Source organism: Styela clava, chromosome 3 (genome assembly GCF_964204865.1).
Source record: "Styela clava chromosome 3, kaStyClav1.hap1.2, whole genome shotgun sequence".
Taxonomy (NCBI): Eukaryota; Metazoa; Chordata; class Ascidiacea; order Stolidobranchia; family Styelidae; genus Styela; species Styela clava.
Genome location: NC_135252.1, coordinates 4,768,139 through 4,792,106, shown reverse-complemented (window position 1 = coordinate 4,792,106; position 23,968 = coordinate 4,768,139). Strand labels below are relative to the sequence as shown.

The following is a 23,968-nucleotide window of genomic DNA, read 5'->3' as shown; positions in this document are numbered from 1 at the left end:
TGTCATCAGTCATTTTGGAGCTAATCTATAGTATATATTCAAATTTGCAGCACGAGGGAAACCTCTGGGAATATTATCAGCAAACCATTAGATACTTTACGACTGATATGTTTTTATTAATAATAATGATTACAAACCATTCTGGATTTAAAGTACAGGCTGGCCATATTGCATTCATTGTCTTGCCGTATCGATTACGTATTCGAGACCCGTAGAAGACTGCATAGGGCACAGATCCACAAGTGATGCACAAAAACCATATCAAGGAAATGATAATCTTAAAACAAATTAACTTTTATCTCTTGCTACAGCAACATATACGAAATCCCCAATTGACTATATTTAATCCAAAATACTGTTTTCACACAAATTTGATTTGGCAGGAACCAAGCAGCATATTGATTAGAAGTATATTAGGTCGTTATTTTTCCCTATAGATTGATTTTGGAATATATTGCATCAGGCCTCGTGCTAAAGTTTGTATAGCACATTCCCACACAGTGGAACGTAGCACACCTATATATCTACGGAACAAATTTGCATCGTCACTTGAGCATTTAATAAAAATGTGAGGTTTTGTTTGCAACATTTTATAGTACATAATCAGCTCAGCTAACAAAAGATCTAGTAGGTAAACTCACACATTCATACATCTCATAAGTCTTAGATAAAATCGGTCTATACTTACCAGTGCTGTACGCGTTTTTATTTTTTTAAATGGGAATTTCAGCCAGATCCAGCGAAGTACAGCAAACGTCATGATATGAAGCGCAGTCGAAAAAGTAGTTGTTATATCTGCAGCCCAGAAAAACTGAAAATGCAGAAATATAAAATTATTTCAATAATGCGTAAACCGCAAAGGTTGGAACTAACGCATATAGTCACGTTACAACGTTAGGTAGGGTAGCTTGAAAATTAATCGTTCTGGGAATATGGACATGCCGATAAACCGGGTACAGAAACCACTTTTACACGACGAGTACTCCAGGCAGCTTTTTTATTCAGGCTATAACCATTTTCTTAAACTCGAGTCAATGAATAATGCAAAGAGGCATTCTCAACTCGTACCAAGGTCCCGTCTAAAGCTCACCTTACAGAAAAAATCTGGAATCTCCCACAAATCAAATCCTAGAGTTCGTCGATACCAGAACAAGGTACTGATGATTGCAGATATCAAGTCAGAAACACAGAGAGAAAATATGAAATACACGAACAAATTTCTGTGAACAATGAAATAAAGTATTTTTGAATCATAAGTCAACTAAAAAAATTAATTATTCAATTTAAATATAAGCTACAATCAGGGGCGTATCAAACTTTTCTGTTGCCCAGGGTGAGTTCCTGATAATGATGCCCCTTATACCTAACTTCAAAAATAATCCTTGAGATAAACAAATTATACATGTTGTTATACATGAGAATAAATAAATTGGAGCTCAAGTACGAGCGAAATGTTTTTAATATTTTTATCCAAATCATCAAACCAAGCAACAAACTGACCCCTACAACGTGGCTTCCGGGCGGTTGACCCGATGGCTGCCCCCTAGATACGCCTTGGCTAGAATAGTTTATAGGTAAATTTGTGTACTCACTTCCTAACTAATATTTTTGAAAACAATTTAAATACCACCAGTGTGATATCAGCTAAATAGTTACCTTGGGGAAAGGACATTATAACATTAATTGAGGACAATAAGCTTTCTGCTTTCACACGTTTTACAATTGTCTTAACAAAACTCTAAGTAACTGCTATATAGTCGATCCCAGTGAATATTTGTAAATTTTGTACTAACCTTAGCTTTTTGTATTTGCATATCACAAGAATTGTCAATAAATTTAGTGCTAATCCAATGATAAAAAATGTGAATATGATGACTCCAGACAACTGGATTCCTAAATCATCAAACGGACGTTGGTACGGTCTGAAATAGAAATTAGATTACCCTCATTTTCTATTCCGTTCAAAATTCTTCATGGAGTATGCTCTGGACTTTTTACTCGTAAAAATATATACGAAGAAAGGATATTAAAGATGGGTTTGCAACTTCTTACTTGAGAAATTGGATAATACGAAATAACATTACGACCAGCCAATCAATATATTCAGAAACGAGTAAACGAAGAATTTGGCCTTAAACGATTTAGAAAAAAAAAATCGCGCCACCGTGATAAGATCTTTTCATTATTAACTCATTATCGACCACTAACTTTAAATAGTATTGTAATTGAAATTTGGCTCCAAAATCAATTCGATCTCACTATGGTATACGATAATCCCATCGTACTCATACTTACTCAATACGCGAGGAGGAATTGTCAAGCGAAAAATGGTTTACTGGAGTAACGGCATTGTAGTTTGTCATATTTGTTGATTTCATTGTATTCAAAATTACAGTATGCAGAAACAAAGATTCCGTCAGAAATGAGAAGGCAGTCGTCCTGAAAAATACTCCTAAAGTAAAATTTGAAGTGAACAAACACCGCTTCTATCTTTTATACGTCTCCTTCCTCTTCGGAACAATCAGACCATAGTAGTCGGATAGAGTGCTGAGGAATATTTATATCACCAGTCCATATGGGAGCGGAAAAAAATCAAACGATGTTTTTCAAAACTGAATCGATAAGATTTGTTGTTTGTTGACAAGCGTGACATGACCAATTTCGCTGACCTGACGAATATATATAATTAACATTGAATGCGTAATAATAGGTTTATCTGTATGTATGTACAAGGTCAATTTAATGTAGGCCATGTAAAAATGTATCAATGTGTGTAAGTACATAATGAGTTATCATTAGCTCTTCCCTTCACATATTCAAGTTTTCCGCAATTTGAGAGGCTTCTATGGCAAAAAGTATTCGCTTCTATTTCAAATGCCTCTGAGTGAAACAAACCCAATCCTAACATCCAACATCTCATTCTTTCATTTGTCCTAATTAAGCCGCAGGTGCATGAAACACCATTGTTTTTCCCTCAAACATTTGCCTACTATTTTTGAGTATACTTACCAAAAAATCCGGAGTCAAAGGCGGTTTCACACAAGCAATAATACATGTAATTGTGAAAATTCAAGCGTGTCGTGTTTTATTGACAAGCGGTATGACAGAAATGAGGTAAAAAGTAAGCATTTTTGCATATATGAGATACCGCTAAAAAAAAAAGACCAACGACAAAAATATTGACATGGCGTAACAATTACCAAATGATTTACTTGTGATGTACTTGCTCGTCTTGTGATGTTATCTTCATTAGTATCCATATAAATGTGTACTGGGTAGTTCCTTTTCCATATGGCACTTATCATTGGACAAGAAGTATGAATATAAACCACTTGAAAAAATGTTGTTGGGTTGTTGTCCTTGTGAAAACATCGCTCTTCTCCGTCACAATTGAACTTATCTATTTTATATATTCAGTAATCGAAGATTGAATAGGTTGCTAAAAAGCAATTTATTTTTTTATTTTTCATGTGGTCCGGTATTTCACCCCAAATTTTGAATTTTTGCGGAAATTACGTCACCACGTGGCATTCCTTCAGACATGGTGCTCAGATGAAGCTTTACCGTTACCACCGTAACTTGCTACGATGACCTGGTTTGTAATTTTGACTGAAAGATGTTTTGTTATCAGACAACCTATTTCATGTCTCATAGGCCATTGCTGTACTTCGGATAGTCATTTGACTTTTGTGTCCATGCATTTTTCTTTTGTATAAGGTGTTCTCTCCATGTCGGTATTCGACAACTTAAAACTGGAAATGCACATATGAATATAGGCGTAATATTGTATGAGTATTCTTTCCTAGTATAAAAAAGCATTCGATCATTTAGTGTTAACACTATAACATGTTGCATCAGAATTTTTTACTGATTCGCGACTAGATGGACCAATGGAAAGCCACTATTTTACATCAATTAAACTTTTTTCCATTAGTCCACTTAATTTACTTTTCAAATTCACTTCTTCATTGAACACGATGTTATTATTACAATATAAGAGCAGATAAGCGATTGATTGTTTCGCTATATGTTTGTTTTTGTAAAGAGACGATTTTCGCTGTTGGAGAAAATCGCACTTCACTGCAACTAATCGACTAATAGATTTAAAATTTTTAGTACTTTGAGAGTCGCTTTTAAGCTATTACTTTTATTTATTTATTTTTATTTCACCTAAGTCATAATATGGAGCTGTTCATTCTGCATTGACCGCCTCCAAAATGAATGTCCGCCCATCCCTGCAGCAAACTCGATTTTCTCTGGCCTTACCGTGTCCACATATTTGAGTGTTGGTATTTGTTATTAATACACAACCCTTTTGAAGAAAACTTATCAAAATATATAATGATGTGCTCACAAGTTACAGGTTTGACTGCAATACTCACTTATCCTACCGACTTTGCATCAACGAAACGGCGTCAATGCGTCTTAAATCATTACAAAAATGCTGCAAATATTTAAGTAATCAAAAAAGAATTAAAGACACTGAAATGAAACTTGTTTATTTTAATCATTATAACATACACACGGATAATGATAAAAAAAAAATTCGAGGTATTTTCAATTGGTAATGTTGAATAAATAATGCTTTTGAGATTTCCATGTATACAGTACGGGCACAATCTCTACTAGCATAGGAGTTTCACATTTTTTTTTCATTTGGTTTCCTAATTCAACAGAACCTCGGATTTCTTCTGCCTTTTTTCGTAATGCAATCTGTGGCCAGCCCATTTTCTGTACAGATTTTTTCTTACGAATTCCAAACTTTTCCTTGGCATATATGATAGTGTATCTTTTCATCTTAACAGATCCAATTCTTTAGAAAACTGGGTTTAAACATTACGAGAATCGAAGACAAAAGTATTCTGACATTCCGAACCAGTAGTCAGTGACTCTGTACAAACACCGAAAAATCATCTCTCATTCGTAATTATTTAGCTCAACCCAGGTAAAAAACGATGAAAACATAACGGACAGGGATTTACGGAAAAGATAAGAATTAAAATTTATTAAGAGCAGAAAATTTAATAAGTGCGCACTGCACTGTTTGTCCTGTCTTGCTTTCATTTTTGAGCTGATGATCTGGCAGACCTACTAGACCAGGTTCAATGAAAAAGTATTTATAGGATTGGAAGTTTTCAAACGTCTCATTCGCTTGACTGATAATATGAAAACTTGACAATAACAAGTTCAGAATCACCTCCCATAAAATCAGAATATAATTTCCACGATTTTATTGCAAGAACGTCTATTAAATGCCATCCAATAAGTGCGCCTTCTGTCGCAAGGACATTAGCATAATCGACATTTTGGGAAAATAGTGACGAATGCTTTGTATTCACTATATTTATTGCCGTTCTGAATACACACTCTGATAGCAGGCACACACATATATTTTTGCGCCATTCCCGCTATATATTTGAACCTGGATTCACTGCTCCTTCATCGCTCCAATCTCCCGTGTACCAGAACTGTTCTGGAACCATTATGACGTAAGAATTCTAAATTTCACCTCATTACGTCAAACGCCACGCTCCGGTCAATTTCAACCGGTTAACGATTGATGTGTTTTCACTAAACTTCCCATCAACATTTCATTTTTAATCAATCCAAACACTATAATGTACTTGAAATCGGTAGACTACATACCTACAATAATGAATTATGAATTGACGCGAAAATATATAAAAAAACAAGAGAGCAACGCTCAAATATATGGACACGTGGACTAGAGCGAAGCAGGGTTTACCTTTGACGAATTTTCACAGTCAGCCGTCACGCTTGGCGGATAAAAAACCGTGTTCCCATAATTAAAAATTAATACAGCGCATTTTTGGATGAAATATTATATCTCATGAGATTCATAGAAAATTCAGGAATAAATGAAAGTAATAGCCTTCTGGCAAAAAAATCAATCTTGAACCACTGAAAATTCCAAAGCAATTGGTCCAGTATTCGAAGAGAAAAGCGATTTTTTAAAGATAATGACGAAAGAAAATAACAATAACAACAAAATTTTGAAACGATCGTTATGGCCACTAAACGTGTCCAAAAGCATTCAAATAACAAATAGCGATTTTTTTGTTACCACAAATATGTGTTATTTTTGGCATCATGCATGCCTTGAATTGGTATTTATTCGAGAAAGCTGCCTTCTTGATGCGTTGTTTGTAGTGATCCACGTGTTTCCAATTTGGGGCTCATTCACTCCGAATTTTTCTTTGATATACCTGATAGTACATTTTCTCATTTTACTCGAACCAATATTGTAAAAGATAGGATTTAGGCATTCCGAAAATCTAATACAAAGATACTCAGACATTCCGAACCAGTAATCGAAAACTCGGTGATAACGAGTATTTGGGTGATGTTGCAAACTCCAAAATTCGTAAGCTAAAATGCAAAATTAATAGGTGTTTTTATACAATATTTAAAAATGTATGGATGTTTCCCCGAGCATCGATTTCATTGTTTATTTCCGTAACAATCATAAATCAGCAAAAGATTAACAATGACGTAACAATTGGAATTTATGCCGCCGCTCAAACACTTCTTTCGCTCGGACAGAAATTCAACCGTGGTTGTAAACATTGCCTCTTTTGGTGTTATTCGACAGTTTTTAGTTATGTTTACAAAAAATAGTTGTAAATCAAATAAATTAATTGTCACTATGTCTTCCGGGGACTTTTAGTTAGGCTACAATCATCAAAAATTGATACCGCAAGCTCTGCGATAGACTAGCATAAAATTAGATATTAGTATCTATAAGCGGCACGTGGTTTATTGTTTTGAATATAAACGATAGTTTTGAACATGTGGGCCGTTTTGTAAGCGAAAACTTTCCAAAACCCTCTCAAAATCAGCGTTAAAAATTTTGCAATGATAAAGCATAGGGAGAATCTTTCAGGGGTCGGGGAAACGTCCATAGCATTTAGGACTAAAATATAATATTAATTATCAAAAAAAAAAAAAAACTCTGCGAGAAGATGTGTCAAATAATACAATACTATAAAATGTATGATTGGAAACAACCTGCATGTTTTGACGGTTTTCTCAACTAGAATTGAAGACCCAAAGTTCACAAAAGTCTAGAATCATCAACATTTGAGTATCTATCTATCCTCTGTTCAATTTGTTGACAAAAAAATTATCAATGCGGTGTAGTTTTGGTCTTTCACGTGTTATGGCTTGATTGTATTGTTTTATAAGAGACGTCATAGAGGACTGAGTGAGTGTCATAAAACTACTTTTTCGTGGTCTTTGATAAGTTAAGAGTTTGAACTCACCTGTGAATGGAACATATCCGATTAGGAACGATATCACAATCAACATTAACTGCAAAACGGCCTGCATGATCTGCCTCCTCCTATTCATTCGAGCTGTGCTACCGAGAGCGTCTCCTATTCCAGATTGTATCGATGCCCGCAGTTGGACGACAATAATAACAGAAACAATAACAATCACTCCGAGAGGCACATATAGGAAAATCGGGAAAGCAATTCTTTGAAACAACAAATACTCCTCGATCCTGGATGTCAAAACAAAGTCGACCTTTTAGTTATTGACTTTAGACTTCAATTTTATTATCAATTTTTCATCATCGGAATGTATATTTCATTAAGTTGTGACTCGACGGGTCACCGAAAAAAAAGGTACTCCCGTAGTATGTGCAACTAGATGGCGGACACCGGAACGTAGTATGTTTATCAGGTTAGGGTTAGGTCATAATATCAGGTACAAATACTACGGGTGTCACTTGGCTAGTCCCCGAACTCGTAATAGAACTAAAACAAAGAAAAAATGGAATAAAATTAGGGCCTAACCCCCAATCTGATACACATACTATGTTCAGGTGTCCGCCATCTTGTTGCACATACTACGGAAGCGCCAAAAATGTAAAAATGTGCTAAGTGAGGGGCCAGTGGTTCGACATTCGTGGACTATGACGGTAATATCAATAGTACTTTCTGTGTGAACAGTAAAAAAATGAACAATTTGCGAAATAAAAAAGAAGTCTCTTTAGCTTACTACGTCTTTTTGCCATATAGTATTTTTCCACTATTGGATTAATAGGCGTTCAAATTTAAAACTATTGTTTTGTTGCTATGCCTCACGATAATCCTGCAAAACATTAAATCCTAGTTTTTCATCTGGAAATGTTAACTCCTTAGGTGTAAATTTTAACCTGCACTGAAAAACCTTTTGCTGCAAATATGGTCATTGATACCAGATTGCAGCGTTATTGAGATTGAAACGCCCTCGATGTTATTATTGTGCTTTTGCTGCGAAAATACTGAGCAGCATATTGCAACTTTTTCATATTTCACTCATTGCACACCAGAATAAACAGTCCGCACTCATGACAAAATATGCTTAACTTCTGGAATTTGCCAATGGTCAAACGAGAGAATGTTAGTTGAACAACTCTAAATATTGACATCGCCTGGCTTATTATACTTCGTATGCATTATTCGAATTGTGTAATTTCGCGAGTTATGCAAATTTGTGTGTTATCGTGACATCAGTCATTTAGGAGCTAATCTGAAGTATTCAAATTTGCAACACGAGGGAAACCTGTGGAAATATTACCAGCAAACCATGACTGATATTTATGACTTTATGACTGATATTTTTTAATATTATTGACTACAAACCATTCTGGATTTAAAGTACAGGCTGGCCATCTTGCATCCATTGTCTTGCCGTATCGATCACGTATTCGAGACCCGCAGAAGATCGCATACGGCACAAATCCACAGGTGATGCACAAGAACCATATCAAGGAAATGATAATCTTAAAGCAAATTAACTTTTATCCCTTCTACAGCAACGTACGAAACCCTCAATTGACTATATTCAAGCCAGAATACTGTTTTCACACAAATTTGATTCGGCAGGAACGAAGCAGCATATTGATTAGAAATATATTAGGTCGTTATTTTCCCCCACTGATTGATTTTGTAATATATTGCATCAGGCCTCATGCTAATGTTTGTATAGCACATTTCCACACAGTGGAACATAGCACACCTATATATCTACGGAACAAATTTGCATCGTCACTTTAACATTCAATAAAAATGCAAGGTTTTGTTTGCAACATTTTATAGTACATGATCAGCTCAGCTAACAAAAGATCTAGTAGTTAAACGTACACATTCATACATCTCATAAGTCTTAGATAAAAGCCGTCTACTTACCAGTGCTGTACGCGTTTTTATTTTTTTAGTTGGGAAATTCAGCCAGATCCAACGAAGAACAGCAAACGCCATGATATGAAGAGCAGTAGAAAAAGTAGTCGTTATATCTGCAGCCCAAAAAAACTGAAAATGCAGAAATATAAAGCTATTTCGATAATGCGTAAACCTTAAAGCTTCAAAAGAAACGCAGGTAGCCACGTTACAACGTTAGGTAAGTTATTCTGATAGATTAAAAATCAACCGTTCTGGGAATAAGGACATGCCGGGAAACCGGGTACAGAAACCACTTTTACACGACGGGCTTTTTTTATTCAGGCTATAACCATTTTCTCGAACTCGAGTCAGTGAGTAATGCAAAGAGAGTCATTCTCAACTCGTACCAAGGTCCCGTCTAAAGCTCACCTTACAGAAAAAATCTGGAATCTCCCACAAATCAAATCCTAGAGTTCGTCGATACCAAAACAAGGAACTGATGATTGCAGATATCAAGTCAGAAACACAGAGAGAAAATATGAAATACACGAACAAATTTCTGTGAACGATGAAATGAAGTATTTTTGAATCATAAGTCAACTAAAATAATTAATCATTTAATTTTAATAGGAGCATATCAAACTTTTCTGCTTCCCAGGGCGAGTTCCTGATAATGATGCTCCTTATACCTAACTTCAAAAATAATCCTGGGGATAAACAAATTATACATGAGAATAAACAAATTAGAGCTCAAGTACGAGTAAAATGTTTTTATTATTTTCATCCAAATCATCAAATCAAGCAACAAACACACCCCTACGTGCTTTCCGGGGCGGTTTACCCTATGGCTGCCCTCTAGATACGCCTTGGCTACAATACTTCATTGGTAGATTTGTGTACTCACTCCCTAACTAATATTTTTGAAAACAAGTTAAATACCACCAGTGTGATATGAACTAAATAGCTATCTTGGAGAATAGACATCATAACATTATTTGACAACAATAAACATTCAGCTTTCACATGTTTTTGATTGTCCTAATATAGTCGATCCCAGTGAGTATTTGTAAATTTTGTACTGACCTTAGCTTTTTGTATTTGCATATCACAAGAATTGTCAATAAATTTAGTGCTATTCCAATGATTAAAAAAGTGAATATGATGACTCCAGACAACTGGATTCCTAAATCATCAAACGGACGTTGGTACGGTCTGAAATAGAAATTGGAGTACTTTCATTTTCTGTTCCTTTAAAAAAAATTCATGGATTATTCTCTGGACTTTTACTCGTAAAAATATATATGAGGAAAGGATATTAAAGATGGGTTTGCAACTTCTAACTTGAGAAATTGGATAATACGAAATGACATTATGATCAATGTATTCAGAACCGAGTAAACAAAGAATTTAGTTCTTTTCACTATTAACTCTGTTATCGACCACTAACTTTAAATAGTATTGTGATGAAATTCAGCGATTCCAAATTCCGTTAATCCCATCGTACTCTTACTTACTCAATATGCGAGGAGGAATTGCCAACCGAAAAATGGTTTACTGGAGTAACGGCATTGTAGTTTGTCATATTTGTTGATTTCATTGTATTTAAAACTACAGCATGCAGAAACTAATATTCTTTCAGATGAGAAGACAGCCGCTTTCTTGGAAAAATCTCTTCAAGTAAAGTTTAAAGTAAACAAACACTGCTTTTATCTTTTATACGACCCCTTCTTCTTCGGAACAACCAGACCATAGTAGACGATAAGGTGCTGAGGAATATTTATATCACCAGTCCATATGGAAGGGGAAAGAACCAAACGATGTGTTCCAAAACCGAATCGATTTGTTGTTGACAAGCGTGACATGACCAATTTCGATGACCGTTGAATATATATAATTAATAATAAATAACGTAATAATACGTTTATCTGTATGTATGTAGAAGATCAATGTAATGTATCACAGTGTGTAAGTACCTATCTTGAGTTATCATTAGCTCTTCACCTCACATATTTAAGTTTCCGCAATTTGAGAGGCTTTTATGGCAAAAAGTTTGCACTTTTATTTCAAATGCCTCTGAGTGAAACAAACCCAATCCTAACATCTCAACATAACATTTTTTCATTTGTACTATTCAAGCCGCAGGTGCATGAAACACCATTGTTTTTCCCCTCAAACATTGCCTACTATTTTTAGTACACTTAGTCAAAAATAGCAAAACATCTGGTGTCAAAAGCGGTTTCCTACGTAAGCAATGATACAGTAATAGTGAAAATTCAGGCATGTCGTGTTTTATTTTTGACAAGTGGTATGACAGATATAAGGTAGAAAGTAATATTTTCTGCATATAGGAGAAATCGCTATATTAAGAACAGCCCAACGACAAAGATATTGACATAACAATTACCAAATGATGCACAGCTCGTCTTGTGAGGTTACCTTTATTAGCATCCATATAAATTTGTTTTGAGTAGTTCCTATGCTATATGACACTTATTATTGGACAGAAAGTATGAATATAGACCGCTTGAAAAATTGACGTTGTTGTTATTGTAAAAACATCGCTCTTCTCCGTCACAATTGAACCTATTGAACAACTATTCAATCTTCAAGCGACAATCTATTTTACATATTCAGTAATCAACGATTGAATAAGTTGCCGAAAGGCTATTTTTCCCTTTTTTCCTATTTATCATGTGGTCCGATTTAAATTTTAATTTTTTTCGAAAATTGCGCAACCACGCGGCATTCCTTTATGCGCGGTGCTCAGATGAAGCTTTACCGATATTTTATATCAATTAAACTCTTTTTTCCATTTGTTCACTTAATTTCCTTTTCAAATCCATCTATTTTTTAAAACCAATGTAATTATTACAATCTATGTGCACATAATATACTGATTGTTTCGCTTTAATTTTGTTTTTGTAAACAGACGATTTTCACTGTTGGAGAAAATCGCTCTTCACTGCAACTACTGGACCAATAGATTTAAAATCTTCAGTACTTTGAGATAAAAGGAGTCGAGGATTTTAGGATGAGGATTTAGAAAACGCGTGGTAGTCCAAACTTTGATACAATGAAACATAATAAAACCTTCATTAAATTTAGAATTGCACTACTTCACGAAAGCGTGGAAGAATTGACGATTATTTCATATCTCGAACACAAAAACTTAATGCCTCAAAATCTCCATAGTGTGTCACGATATGAAAAAGTTGGGAACCACTGTGACCTAATGGCACGATTGTAATGGTATTGAAAAAATTAACTCACTTGTAAACGGAATATATCCGATGAAAAAAGAGAGAACAATGAGAATCTGTTGTAACACAGCCTGCCTACTCTTTCTTGTTCTCTCCACGTGCGATTTCATGCTTAGTCCCAATGATTTTGCAGCTTCTGATTGCAAAATGTACTGTCATGATGATCATTATTGCAAAAAGGTAAAAGGAAAAAGACCGGATAAGCGATTTTGACCAATAAAAAGTACTGATCATTCCTACAAAACAAAGAAAGAATACATTAAACAAGCTCTCATACACATCCCTATAACAAGTTTTTGTTTGCGCGCCTATAAGATTTTGATATTTATCATGTTGTTGGTCCTATGATGGAATACGCGTTATTTGGAATTTAATATTATGGAACTCACCATTCCTTGTTGAGTGTTCAAGCAGGCCATCTTGAGTTCACAGAACGGTGATAACGCTTTCGAATTCTGGCTCCAAAAAACATATAATATGGAATGAATCCGCAAGTGATGCTTACTGTCCAAATAGTTCCAATCAGTATCTTGAGAAGAAGAAGGAAATTTATATATACATACATAAACATATTTGAAAGCTGTTTTAGTATATTCTATATGTCTGAGATTCGGTATACTTTTATACTCACTCGTATAATATTTAAATGCTAACTTTATGCTACCTAAAATGCTACTTAAACAAATACGATTTTTTGTTTAAAGTTTTGATGAATGAAAGTAGTCATTACCATTCCTTTTCTTCTTTTGATTGTTTTTAGAGCCCAGAAACGCATTAATTCGAAAATCATAATATGAAGTGCCGTAAAAACGTAGTTGTTATGTCGGCTACCCAGTAAATTTATCAATATGTAAAGATTATAAATAAAATGCAAATTATTCTTGTTGGTCTCGGGAAAACATGTTGCACATATCGACTGATATATTTTTATTAGATCCCATTTAGATTTCAACATAACATCTTTCTATCTATATAGATGAATACAATTCAAAATTAAAGAATGTGCACTTGCCAATGCTACAATTAGGATATTTCAATGGCACGTAGTTGAAATCAAGCAGGTTACCGTAATTTTATATATGTAATTAATGTAATGACGTTTGTACAACTGTATTTTTTCGACGATCTTTGTGTAATGTGTGTGTGGTATGGAAGTATATGGCGCTTTAAACAATTTAAGTCTTATGCGCCAGACAATTTAAATCAAACTTTGTATATTCCCATAGTACTCTCTTGGTAGATTTCACAAAATCAACAAGAGCAGGGAAAATGCTAGAGTCGCGTAAGATAGCTTTAAGTTGAAAATCAATGTCATAATCGCGGCATTTCATCTTTAGTATGCGTCTTTCATTTCTATATGCACGACAGTTCATTAGAAAATGTTTTACTGTCTCTGGAACATTACAGAAATCGCAAAGTCCATTATTATGGTATCCTATTTTATGGAGGTGCTTATTTAAAAAACGGCAATATCCCGTTTGAAGTCGAAATAAAATTTTGTCCATTATTCGTGGTGGCCAAGTGGAATTCTTGATGCTGTCTTCAATTGAGGGAAAATTTGTCTTGTAATGAAACGCTTGGTCACTTTGTATAAAATGTTGATCCCATTTATTAGCGCAGAATTGTCGAATTTGTGATTTGACTTTGTTTCGTGATTGGGATAATCTTTTGTCCGCACCGACTTTCGCCGCTGATACCTTTGCTATTTTGTTGGCGACTTCGTTACCCGGAATGCCAACATGTCCTGGAGCCCATAGTAGTGTGATTTTGCATCCTTGTTCCTGTAACTCAAAAAGACAAGTCTGAATATTTGAAGATAAATTACTAATTTGATCCGAGTTATTATTTATAGCGTGTATAGCAGACATACAATCCGATATGATAAGTATATTCCCTCTCTAGTTATTTTTTGACCATGTAAGGGCACTATAGGATATTGGGTAATTTTGCTGCTTTTGGTTAATAGGTTACGTGTTCAAACTCAATCTAATCTTAAAGTTAGAAGCAATCTCTTAGTCATAAAATACGTAACAATTAGACTCCTGTAGGGTACGATGACGATAACGCGTCCTGCCCTAAGGATACCAAAACCAGCATAAAAGCGACCATTCGTTAAAAGAAAAAGGATAACAATGGACAAGTAATTAACAAACTCGGGCCTGCAGTGCAACTTGGTGTATTTTTGTATTTTCAGACAGTACGATGAACCAAGGAATACAAGCGAAAATATCTTATTACTCAAATTTACTCAAAAATATCTAATTAATTCGATGTTGGCAGATATTAGCATTCGTTTTCTTTAACTATACTTTACGTTGACTTAAACATTTTTTTCAAAATATGATTACAAATACGATCGTATTTCGAATCAGCGCTTTAGGATGTATTTGCATAAACGCAAGTGAAATCCTCATTTTATTTTTATTTTTAAACGCCCAAAGAGGCTCATCACAATTATAGCCGGAAAAGCTCATTAACGCAACACGCGTATTTTTTTATTTCTTTTCAGCGCTTCAAAATTTATTAATGTGGAACGAAGTGTATTAGAGATAAGCATTGTAGTAATCTGTCAGCTAAATTTAAAAACCAACGCCAAATCTTTTTCTTTCCAAACACTGTTCAACACACACAAATCCTGTCTCATAAATCATAATTTCCGCTTTCGCCTGTTTTTATGAATTCTGTTACATGTTGTTACACTGCACGCCCAAGCTTGGCCACTGCTCCGCAGCTATAGTAGGTGCATAGTATAGGATATTGGGTAATTTTGCTGCTTTTGGTTAATAGGTTACCTGTTTAAACTTGAAGTCATTCTAATCTTAAAGTTAGAAGCAATCTCTTAGACATAAAATACGTAACAATTAGACTCCTGTAGGGTACGATGACGATAACGCGTCCTGCCCTAAGGATACCAAAACCAGCATAAAAGCGACCATTCGTTAGGGGGAAAAAAAGGATAACGATGGAAAATTAATTAACGAACTCGTGCGGGCTTGCAGTGCAACTTGGTATTTGTGTCTGACTCATCAGTCATGACTCGGAACCAACTGTTCTTTGTATTTGTAAATATACAATTGCAATACATGTATTTGGAATCATGAGTATGTTTTCATCAGATAGGATCAGAGCAACAGAATCAGACAGCGAACAACAGCAAATACAGAAACAATAGCAAATACCATATTTGTTCCTTAAAGCACTATATATTGCAAAAACTTTGCAATCAAACGAGGAACAAACAGTCTTTGTCTAGCCTAAAACCCATACGAGAATTATTATATGGAACATAAACCGCAGCACCGCATTTGTCATCAATTTTTGATCCATCCGTATAGTTATGCACGTGTGATTGATAGGATTCATTTATATAATCTAAACTTATAGCTTTTTTTGGTCGGGCGTATACCAAGGTAAAAGTATATTTGATAATGCATCGTCAATATTAATTTCGTCCAAATACCATGAAGGAATTTCGTCGACTTTAATAATACTAATTTCCAATTTGTCAATATCGAAAGTCTTTGCAAATGTACGAAATGTTGGAGAGTTGGGAAATATCTCATGCCATGAGTGCTCGATGACTTCGTGACAAGGATGGTCAACAAATGTTAGCAGTTTAGCCTCATATAAGAGGCAAAATTGTAGTCGTCGTATACTCGATGGCATCTCATTACAACAAAGTTGTAAAGCAATTTTAGGCGTACTCATCATGCCACCTGCAGCGATGCGTAGACATGGATAACTTCGATTTTTCTTATGGCATTTATTGATGCTGAAAAATAAGCTTCCATACCATATTCAATAATGGGTCGAACTAGGGATCTGTACAATGACAAAAGGGGGGATTTGTTATCTCCCCAGCTAGTTCCAATAAGCAAACGCAGCAGATTAATCCGTTTACTACATTTTTGTACAACATATTCGATACGTCTCTTATAATTTAAGCGCCTATCGAAATAGACTCCGAGGTATCTTACTTCATTCCTGACTAGTAGTATTACAACGTTTATGTGTAGTTGTATTGGTGGTAATTTTCTCTTTCGGGTGGAGTGAAGAGTACAACTATTGATTTTGTGACCGAGATCTTAAAACCCCATTGGTTGCACCAGGACTGAATACAATCAACGAGTTCTGAGAGGAAATGATTAAATCTTCAATTTTGAGCCCAATGTGCCATAGAGCGCTATCGTCTGCAAACAATCCAACATTATCTGATGAAATAGTACTAGGCATATCGTTTATCATTATATTGAAAAGCAGTGGACTGATTACGCTCCCTTGAAGAATTCCTTTTTCTAATGAGAATATACTTAAAAGACGATATATAGTTTGTATAACAGTTCTCTTTTCCATACCATGGCATAAGCTTTTTCCATGTCTAAGAAAATGCCAAGTAGCCTATATATCTTTTATTTGGTGAAGCTTTATATATTATGTCATCGTGTAATTTTATATATGCATCAGTCGTAGATCTCCTCCACCTAAAACCGCTCTGTTCTCTACATAATATGCCATTTTTTTCAACAAACCACTTCAGTCTGCGAACTATAATTCTTTCCAAGACCTCCCATAAATTGCTTAATTAAAGATATCGGCGTATATGAAGATGGTTGTTCTTTTTGTTTATTGGATTCAAGAATCGGAATTACAACAGAGCGTTTCCAGGTATCTGGAATACTTTGAATAAATTTAAATTGAACAATTTGAGTAATATGTCTTTACATTCTGCGGGCAATTTAATAAGCATCGCGTAGCAAATCTTGTCTAGTCCTGGAGCAGTGCTTTTTCTTGGTTTTAAAACTTGATTAAGTTCTTTCATTGTGATATTTTTATCCAATTTGTGATTAGCCTTGAAGATTGTTACGTCATGTGAGGATTCGAATGCGATCTTTCTTTGAAGAAATTTCGGGGTGTAGTTTTCATTGCCACTGACCGCCGAGAACGAACTCGCCAGAAGCTCAGCTTTTTCAGAATCTTCGATTGCTGTTATACCTTTGTGTTTAAGGCCGGGGATTTGTTCGTATACCTTGCTTTTAGTGAAGCGCCTAACCATTTTTCATACGTTGCTGAGTTTTTCTTTCTTGTCCAGTGAGCTACAGTAATCATGGCAACTTAGCCTTTAATATTATTCTTCTTGCTTCAGATTTACGTTTTTTATACAGTATCACATTTTCGATGGACATCGACCTTTTCATTTTAAGGAACGCCGCTTTTCTTAGCCGTATGGCTTTGTCGCAATCAGCATTCCACCATGGGATGTCATTTTTTGTGTAGGATTATGTTCGTGGTATCGATTCATTTGCTGCTAGGATAATCGCATTTGTAAGAAAATCATTGAATTCATTTATATCGCTTGTGACTATATTCTCACTGATGCGCGTTTTACATAATTCCGAGAATTTATCCCAATTTGTTTTATTGAGTCGCCATGATTCCATGTGATTACTTGTGTCACCGAATTGTGTTACGTTAAAATAAGTTTTAACCATAACGTGATCACTTCCCAGTAACTCGTTGGTCACAATTGTATTACATCTATGGGCAACATCGGGAGATGCTATTGTTAAATCCAATAACGACCAATTATTTACTCTGTTATGGGATAAATTTATTCTAGTGGGACAAGAGGTGTTCAGTACTACTAAATCTGTGCTGTCAATAGCTCCAGCAAGAGCTAGTCCTCGTTGATTGTTTGTTGGGCTACCCCACAAGAAATGATGTGAATTAAAATCGCCACAAAAAACTGTTTAACGTGAAAATTAATCAAAAAATTGTTCGAAGGCATGTTGGGAAATTCTAACATCAGGTGGGACGTATACATTGATTATCTTAAGATTTCCCAAACTGACACTTTGAGCTTCTGCGCCATTTAGAGGTTGTAAAGATATTTTAACAAAAGATATATTATTTTTTATAACAAATAAGATGCCACCACCTTTACTAATCAATCTATCTTTGCGTACTAGGGTATACCCTGGTATGCTAGGATTATACTTTGGTGTGAGATTGCTTTCTTGAATGGCTATTACGTCAGGTTTCGGGTGTGAAGCACTAATAAAGTTTTTCAATTCACCCAGTTTCCGGTATATACTACGACAATTCCATTGGATGATAGTTAATTTCATTTTTTGGTTGAATGCTGTTTTATTGCATTTTCAAGGTTGCCAGCGTCGACATCGAAACCAAATTGAGCGCCAGCGGACATCGAGACAATAGAGTAAACATCACATTCTTTTCCACTTTGAGAAACCTCTAGCTTATGTTTTTATGACTTCTGCGATAAATGCGAAAAAATGCATTGGGTCCAGAGATATATTCTTATCTTCATTTACTTCTTTCGAATTGGGGCGACTAAATTGGCCTATAATAGGCGCTTGTTGAGATGACGTGTCTGATAACAATATCTCTTTCGACTTTCTATTCATAGGATAGGTGTACTTCCTTGAAAAGGAACTTTACTGGGAAGAGCCGGAAAATCATTTGCTGAAAATTGCGCAGTTTCCGAAATAGTTTGCTTAATATGGTTCTTTGCCTCCTCGTACGGTAGTTAGTACTCGCCATTGTTTTTTGAATTAACCGTTCCCGTTTATATACTTCGCAGCCACCATATGCGGCGCTGTGTTCTTGTCCACAATTACAACATCTTGGAGTTTCGAAATCACATTTATTATATTATTGGTTTCTACCGCACTTGGCACAGCGAACTTTACATCGACAATTTTTAGCTACATGGCCAAATCTATTGCATTTAAAACAACGAATCGGTGGAGGGTTATACACTCTGGTCCTGAATCGCATATAGACGATAGTCACGATTGATGGTACAATGCATGTGTTAAAACAAATCAGAACTGATTTACTTTGCACAAACTTGCCTTCGATTTTTCTATTAAGCCTTTTTTACAAAGACAACACGTTGTCCAGATAACCCGCCCAACAATTCATTATCGGCCATGTCAATTGGCACATCGCTAATTACTACTCTAGTATTTTGATCATTGTTTACAAACAATTCGGTCTTCACTAGAATGTTGGTTGTGCTATCGCCGATATCATCACATTCCAACAATAGTTTAACTTGCTTTTCGTTTGAACATTCAATTTTCAAATCCCCAGAACCAAGCACACGTATCGATTTCAGTCTTCCAAACTTTTGCACTAAATTTCTATGTATAACTATAGGATTGTACGTTCTCATCTTACGCTGAGTACCCCGTATAACAACGAATGAAGATATAACGTCATTTTCTTGACCTATTGTGTTGATTTTTACTTTACTTGGGTCATTAGAATTACTATCGTCCCCCTTTCTTTTCACTCCGGAAGAAGTTGGCGATTCATCGCCGTCCATCATATAACATAAAACAGGTTTATCCGTAATAAACGTTCACTCTCCAAAAGAAAATTTGTACTGGATTTTAGTCAATTGCACCTTATATACAGCAATATATACAGATCGGATATAAAGAAACGATCTCACCGTATTAATGTAGTGTTGTATCCAATTTAATCCACAAAACAGAAGATAGTTTGTATCCAGGTTTATGCTCACAAAGACGTCCGCAATGCGCGACGTCGCGTTGTCGAGTGGTTATCTTTGTGTAATGATAATAAATAAATACAATGATAAGAATATCATTGTCTCCCCTAAAGGAAATCAGAACGAATCATGTATTAAACTCTAAGACGATAAAATAAAGTTTCATCCAAGAGTTCAGTTGCCATCACACAAAGAGTGAACGCTGAAACAGATTCATAAACCTTGCAGAAAATTTTTGGTATTTCCCAGACGTCAAATCCAAGGGTTCTTCGATACCAGAACTGTGGGCTGATAGTTGCAGATATCAGGTCAGAGATACAGAGGGAAAAGATAAAGCAAGGAAACACATTCCTGAAATATAAACGTTTATGGCCGTGAACAAGTAGATGGCTCCTAGTGCTGACATTGGCAAACTACAGCCTGCGGCCAAATCCAAAAAAATTTTGGCCCTTGGTTCAAAGCCTTGCCCATCCCTATTCTAGGGCTTAGTCCATGAAATAGAAAATAATAAATTTAAACTTCCCTATTGTGCACCGGAAACTCGTACGTAAGTAGAATTGCAGAATGTATGTGATGTATTAAAAATCATTTTGAACTTCGTATACTCATTGTTGATGAATGATGTTGCAATACTAGCCATTCTCATGTTATAAAGAGTATTCTGTTATACAATCTTGTACAAATTGTCCAAGTTGACGGGGAACCACTTACTCGATAGTTTGCGATTGTTCATTTTCCAAAACGTTCTGTTGCTACGACACTTTGAAAATACGTCAGTATCAGAATCATGCATGCCTAAAAATGAATCTATCTATCGCATGGTAGACTGTTGTCCCGAGTAATGTGATGAGAAAACATTCTCAGTTCTAATATTAGATCAGACAGTGATCTATAATCGTGACTGCTTGTTTACAATCTTATTTTATGATATCCAAATTTAAACATTGTTATATCTGTCCCAAGTTTTAAAATATACTTACCTTATATTGATTACCTTATATAGAATACGACGCGGTAAAAATAACTGTCAAATATTGAAGTTGTATAGCATTCGTGCTTGGCCCATCTGTGGTCTGTAGCACATAGCCTCACTTAAACAGTGTACGTGATGCTGTTACAAACTGTGGTCTTACTAATCCAACTATTTTTATAGTAATGGATAATTTATAATTTATAGCAATGGATTTGAGCAGAGTCATCAACAAACCACTTGAGTTAAAGTAGATGCAACCGGGAAGCCATTCCACATGTAACAAGAGAGCGATGCTGAAATATATGGACATGAAAGCCAACACGAAGTAGTACGAGTGTGCAATCTAGCCAAAAAAACCGTCAGTAACCTCTAAAAATTTCACAAACGCATTTTTTTCACAAAATAGAAGAAATAGCCAATTTTCGCTGTAATTAAAGGACTATTTGAAACAAAAAAAAGAACATGGATCATATCATTTCGACCAAACAACAGGCGGGATAATGCAACTCAGCCTATAGCGACCATGATTCTAGACAGTGACCGCTCTTATTGTAACTAAACTGGCAACGGTAACTTTGGGCATTAAACCTTAACTATTTTGGCGTTGACGCGAGCCGCTTGGAGGTGGGACGTGTAAATTTGTATCTTGACCAATCGGGGAGACTATTCCATCATTATTTAACTACTATTTCACCAACTTTGAATTATTCAACAATAAACATTTTTGGACAATCGTTTTGAACCTTGAACAGACAGAACCGCGTCATCAAGAATGAAATGCCAGTGCAATCTAATTATTCCAATCGCCACAACGCGCACATCACCATTGTATGGTGCTGAGCCGTTATAGTAGAATACAATATCAACTCACGGGAGTGGCATTGTCAAAGTCTGTGAGTGTTGCAGTAAAGTATTGTACGGCGTACCCAACACATTGGCAGATCTGCAAGTACAGAAGTGTTGCGTATAGGCCTATTCTAATCAGCTGCAAGTAAATACACACCATGTCAAGAAAATCTGGAGAAAGTCAGATTGCTAATTCAAAAGATGATTTGGATTCCTCGTCACCATGTGAAACTTTAAAAGCAAACCGATTAAAATATTCTCTGCTGCTGACAAGTCTGCCTGCATGAATGCTGGCACCACTAGCAGTGAAGATAGCTCTTGTGTCAAACTAGGCCAAGGAATGAAAAATAGTGATTCATTGGAAGCAGCCTTTCATGAAGTGGAAAATGAAAGGCATAACAGACTGCAAATTGTCGTTCGTAATCTGATATTTCTGATCATCATCAAGTTTTATCCACTGTTGTTGATGTTCCCTGCCAGGCATCGAGCTATAGTCATAATATCAATCCTTTGCCATCCATTGCTAATGTTGCTCCTCCCCAAGATGCCATTGCCACTGATATTGTAAATGTTAGCATCTTTTCTTTGCCACCCCCTAATGTAAATTCATGTCCATCAGTACGTACCTACTGTCTCTAATGCAGATCAAAATGTTTTAATGTATCCAGTTTTGCTAGCGCTCCTTTCAACTATTTTACACAAATCACCACTGTGTCTGCTAATTCAGGTACCTTGCTTTCACTTTTATTGCTGATAATATCTCTGTTCCCACTGCGAATAGTGCTGCTCTTCCTCCACAGACCTGCAATCTTTCCCCTGATATTTCCAATTTAGTGAGTAATATTTTATCAGTCCAAAGGGCTCCTGTAGCTAAAGTTAGGGTGTTTGATGGGGATCCATTGCAATATCCACAAAGAGAAAGCTCATTTAAAAAGGTAGTTGTGCAAAGATTGCTCGCTGACGCAGATAAATTGAATTTGCTTGAACGCCACTTGACAGGTGAACTCAAAAATATGTTGAAGGTTTGTTTTTATTACAATCTGACAATTCTTATGAAAGAGCTAAGATGGCCTTAAAAGATTGCTATGGCGATGACAGTGTCATTAGTGTTGCCTTTAGAAAAAAGATGACATCATGGCCTAAAATTGGGCCAAATGATATTAAAAGACGAAGGTAAACCAAGAACAGGTTGGACAACGTAATTAACGAGCAAAATGTCAATAGTTTGTTTATTTTAAAATCAACAAACTATTTCTTTTCAGATTCGCTATCGACCGAGAACATCAAAACATCTTTGTCTTCAGAGACCAAGCTCACAACTCTTTCTTCGTTCAATTTACAGTCTCTTTGTTTCGTTCTGCCATCGGGGGTTAGAATATTGAATGATCGCGGCGTATCATGCTTGGAAACGACTACAGCTGGATGCCACTCTTTTCCCTCTCGAAATCGAATTGAGTCGTTCAGCTTTATTGTCCGACGCCCACAGATATGACTACTCTACGCAGTAGCATACTTATGAAGCGCTATACTGTACCGATATGAAGTGTCGTTAAGATACCGATCCAAACCTGGGAAATTTCTGATCCGCAACAATAGTTGAAGAAGAAAAAATAAGTTATGCTATGTTTTACATGGCATATACGAAAGCCCCCTACACTAGTGTACGACTGCTGCGTACGCAGCAACATGGATATGAAGCGTAATAACGTTTGTGACCCGGATATGACGTATTAATGCAATACTGCAAAACATTCGCTATTCGATAAGACGTATTTATTGTTCTTTGATCAAGTATTTTTGGCTTACAATTGCAATCGGATTTGGCTGTTTGTGTGTGACAGGACCAGTGGCGTATCTACTTAAAATGACGCCCATGGCAAAGTCTAAAAATGCGCCCCCTTGATAGTTGTTTGACAATTTATAATGATTATTAATGAATTAGGATACTTCTATGTTATTATTTGAGTAAAAATACGAGTTTAGGTTATTCCCAACTTGAAATTATTTCATTGGAACGTTTTATTATTAATACTTTTCGCCGTTTTTGCGCCCCTGTTCAAACGGCGCCTATGGCACGAGCCATGGCTGCCACACCCTAGATACGCCACTGGACAGGACATACCATTTCTGGAGACAAACCCGTGTATGTACAAAAACGAGGATATGGATTACTCAGCAT

At 35.7% G+C, this 23,968-nt stretch overlaps 2 protein-coding genes across 2 annotated transcripts; both read right to left on the bottom strand.

Moving 5' to 3' along the window:
• Window positions 1–426: 426 nt before the first annotated feature.
• Window positions 427–2,483, bottom strand: LOC144420994 (growth hormone secretagogue receptor type 1-like). The gene is made up of 4 exons (XM_078110988.1): window positions 2,296–2,483; window positions 1,794–1,922; window positions 1,091–1,220; window positions 427–811 (listed from the first exon to the last, which is right to left on the bottom strand). The coding sequence occupies exons 1-4, from the start codon at window positions 2,376–2,378 to the stop codon at window positions 638–640; spliced, it is 516 nt and encodes a 171-aa protein (XP_077967114.1). The 5' UTR covers window positions 2,379–2,483; the 3' UTR covers window positions 427–637.
• A 2,197-nt stretch (window positions 2,484–4,680) lies between these two features.
• LOC120341828 (blue-sensitive opsin-like) lies at window positions 4,681–10,969 on the bottom strand. Its single transcript, XM_078110987.1, has 7 exons — window positions 10,685–10,969; window positions 10,254–10,382; window positions 9,600–9,729; window positions 9,198–9,320; window positions 8,652–8,791; window positions 7,284–7,525; window positions 4,681–6,390 (listed from the first exon to the last, which is right to left on the bottom strand). Exons 1-7 carry the CDS (start codon window positions 10,765–10,767, stop codon window positions 6,110–6,112), a joined length of 1,128 nt encoding a protein of 375 aa, XP_077967113.1. The 5' UTR covers window positions 10,768–10,969; the 3' UTR covers window positions 4,681–6,109.
• Window positions 10,970–23,968: the final 12,999 nt, after the last annotated feature.

Excerpts from the sequence above, each read along its gene's own strand:
- LOC144420994 (XM_078110988.1), bottom strand. The coding sequence starts at position 2,378 with ATGAAATCAACAAATATGACAAACTACAATGCCGTTACTCCAGTAAAC. Across the intron at positions 1,923-2,295 it reads AATTCCTCCTCGCGTATTGA|ACCGTACCAACGTCCGTTTG; the intron begins GTAAGTATGAGT and ends TTTCTATTTCAG. Across the intron at positions 812-1,090 it reads TTCCAGATTTTTTCTGTAAG|TTTTTCTGGGCTGCAGATAT; the intron begins GTGAGCTTTAGA and ends CTGCATTTTCAG.
- LOC120341828 (XM_078110987.1), bottom strand. The coding sequence starts at position 10,767 with ATGAAATCAACAAATATGACAAACTACAATGCCGTTACTCCAGTAAAC. Across the intron at positions 10,383-10,684 it reads AATTCCTCCTCGCATATTGA|ACCGTACCAACGTCCGTTTG; the intron begins GTAAGTAAGAGT and ends TTTCTATTTCAG. Across the intron at positions 9,730-10,253 it reads TGCAAATACAAAAAGCTAAG|AAATTTGTTCGTGTATTTCA; the intron begins GTCAGTACAAAA and ends CATCGTTCACAG.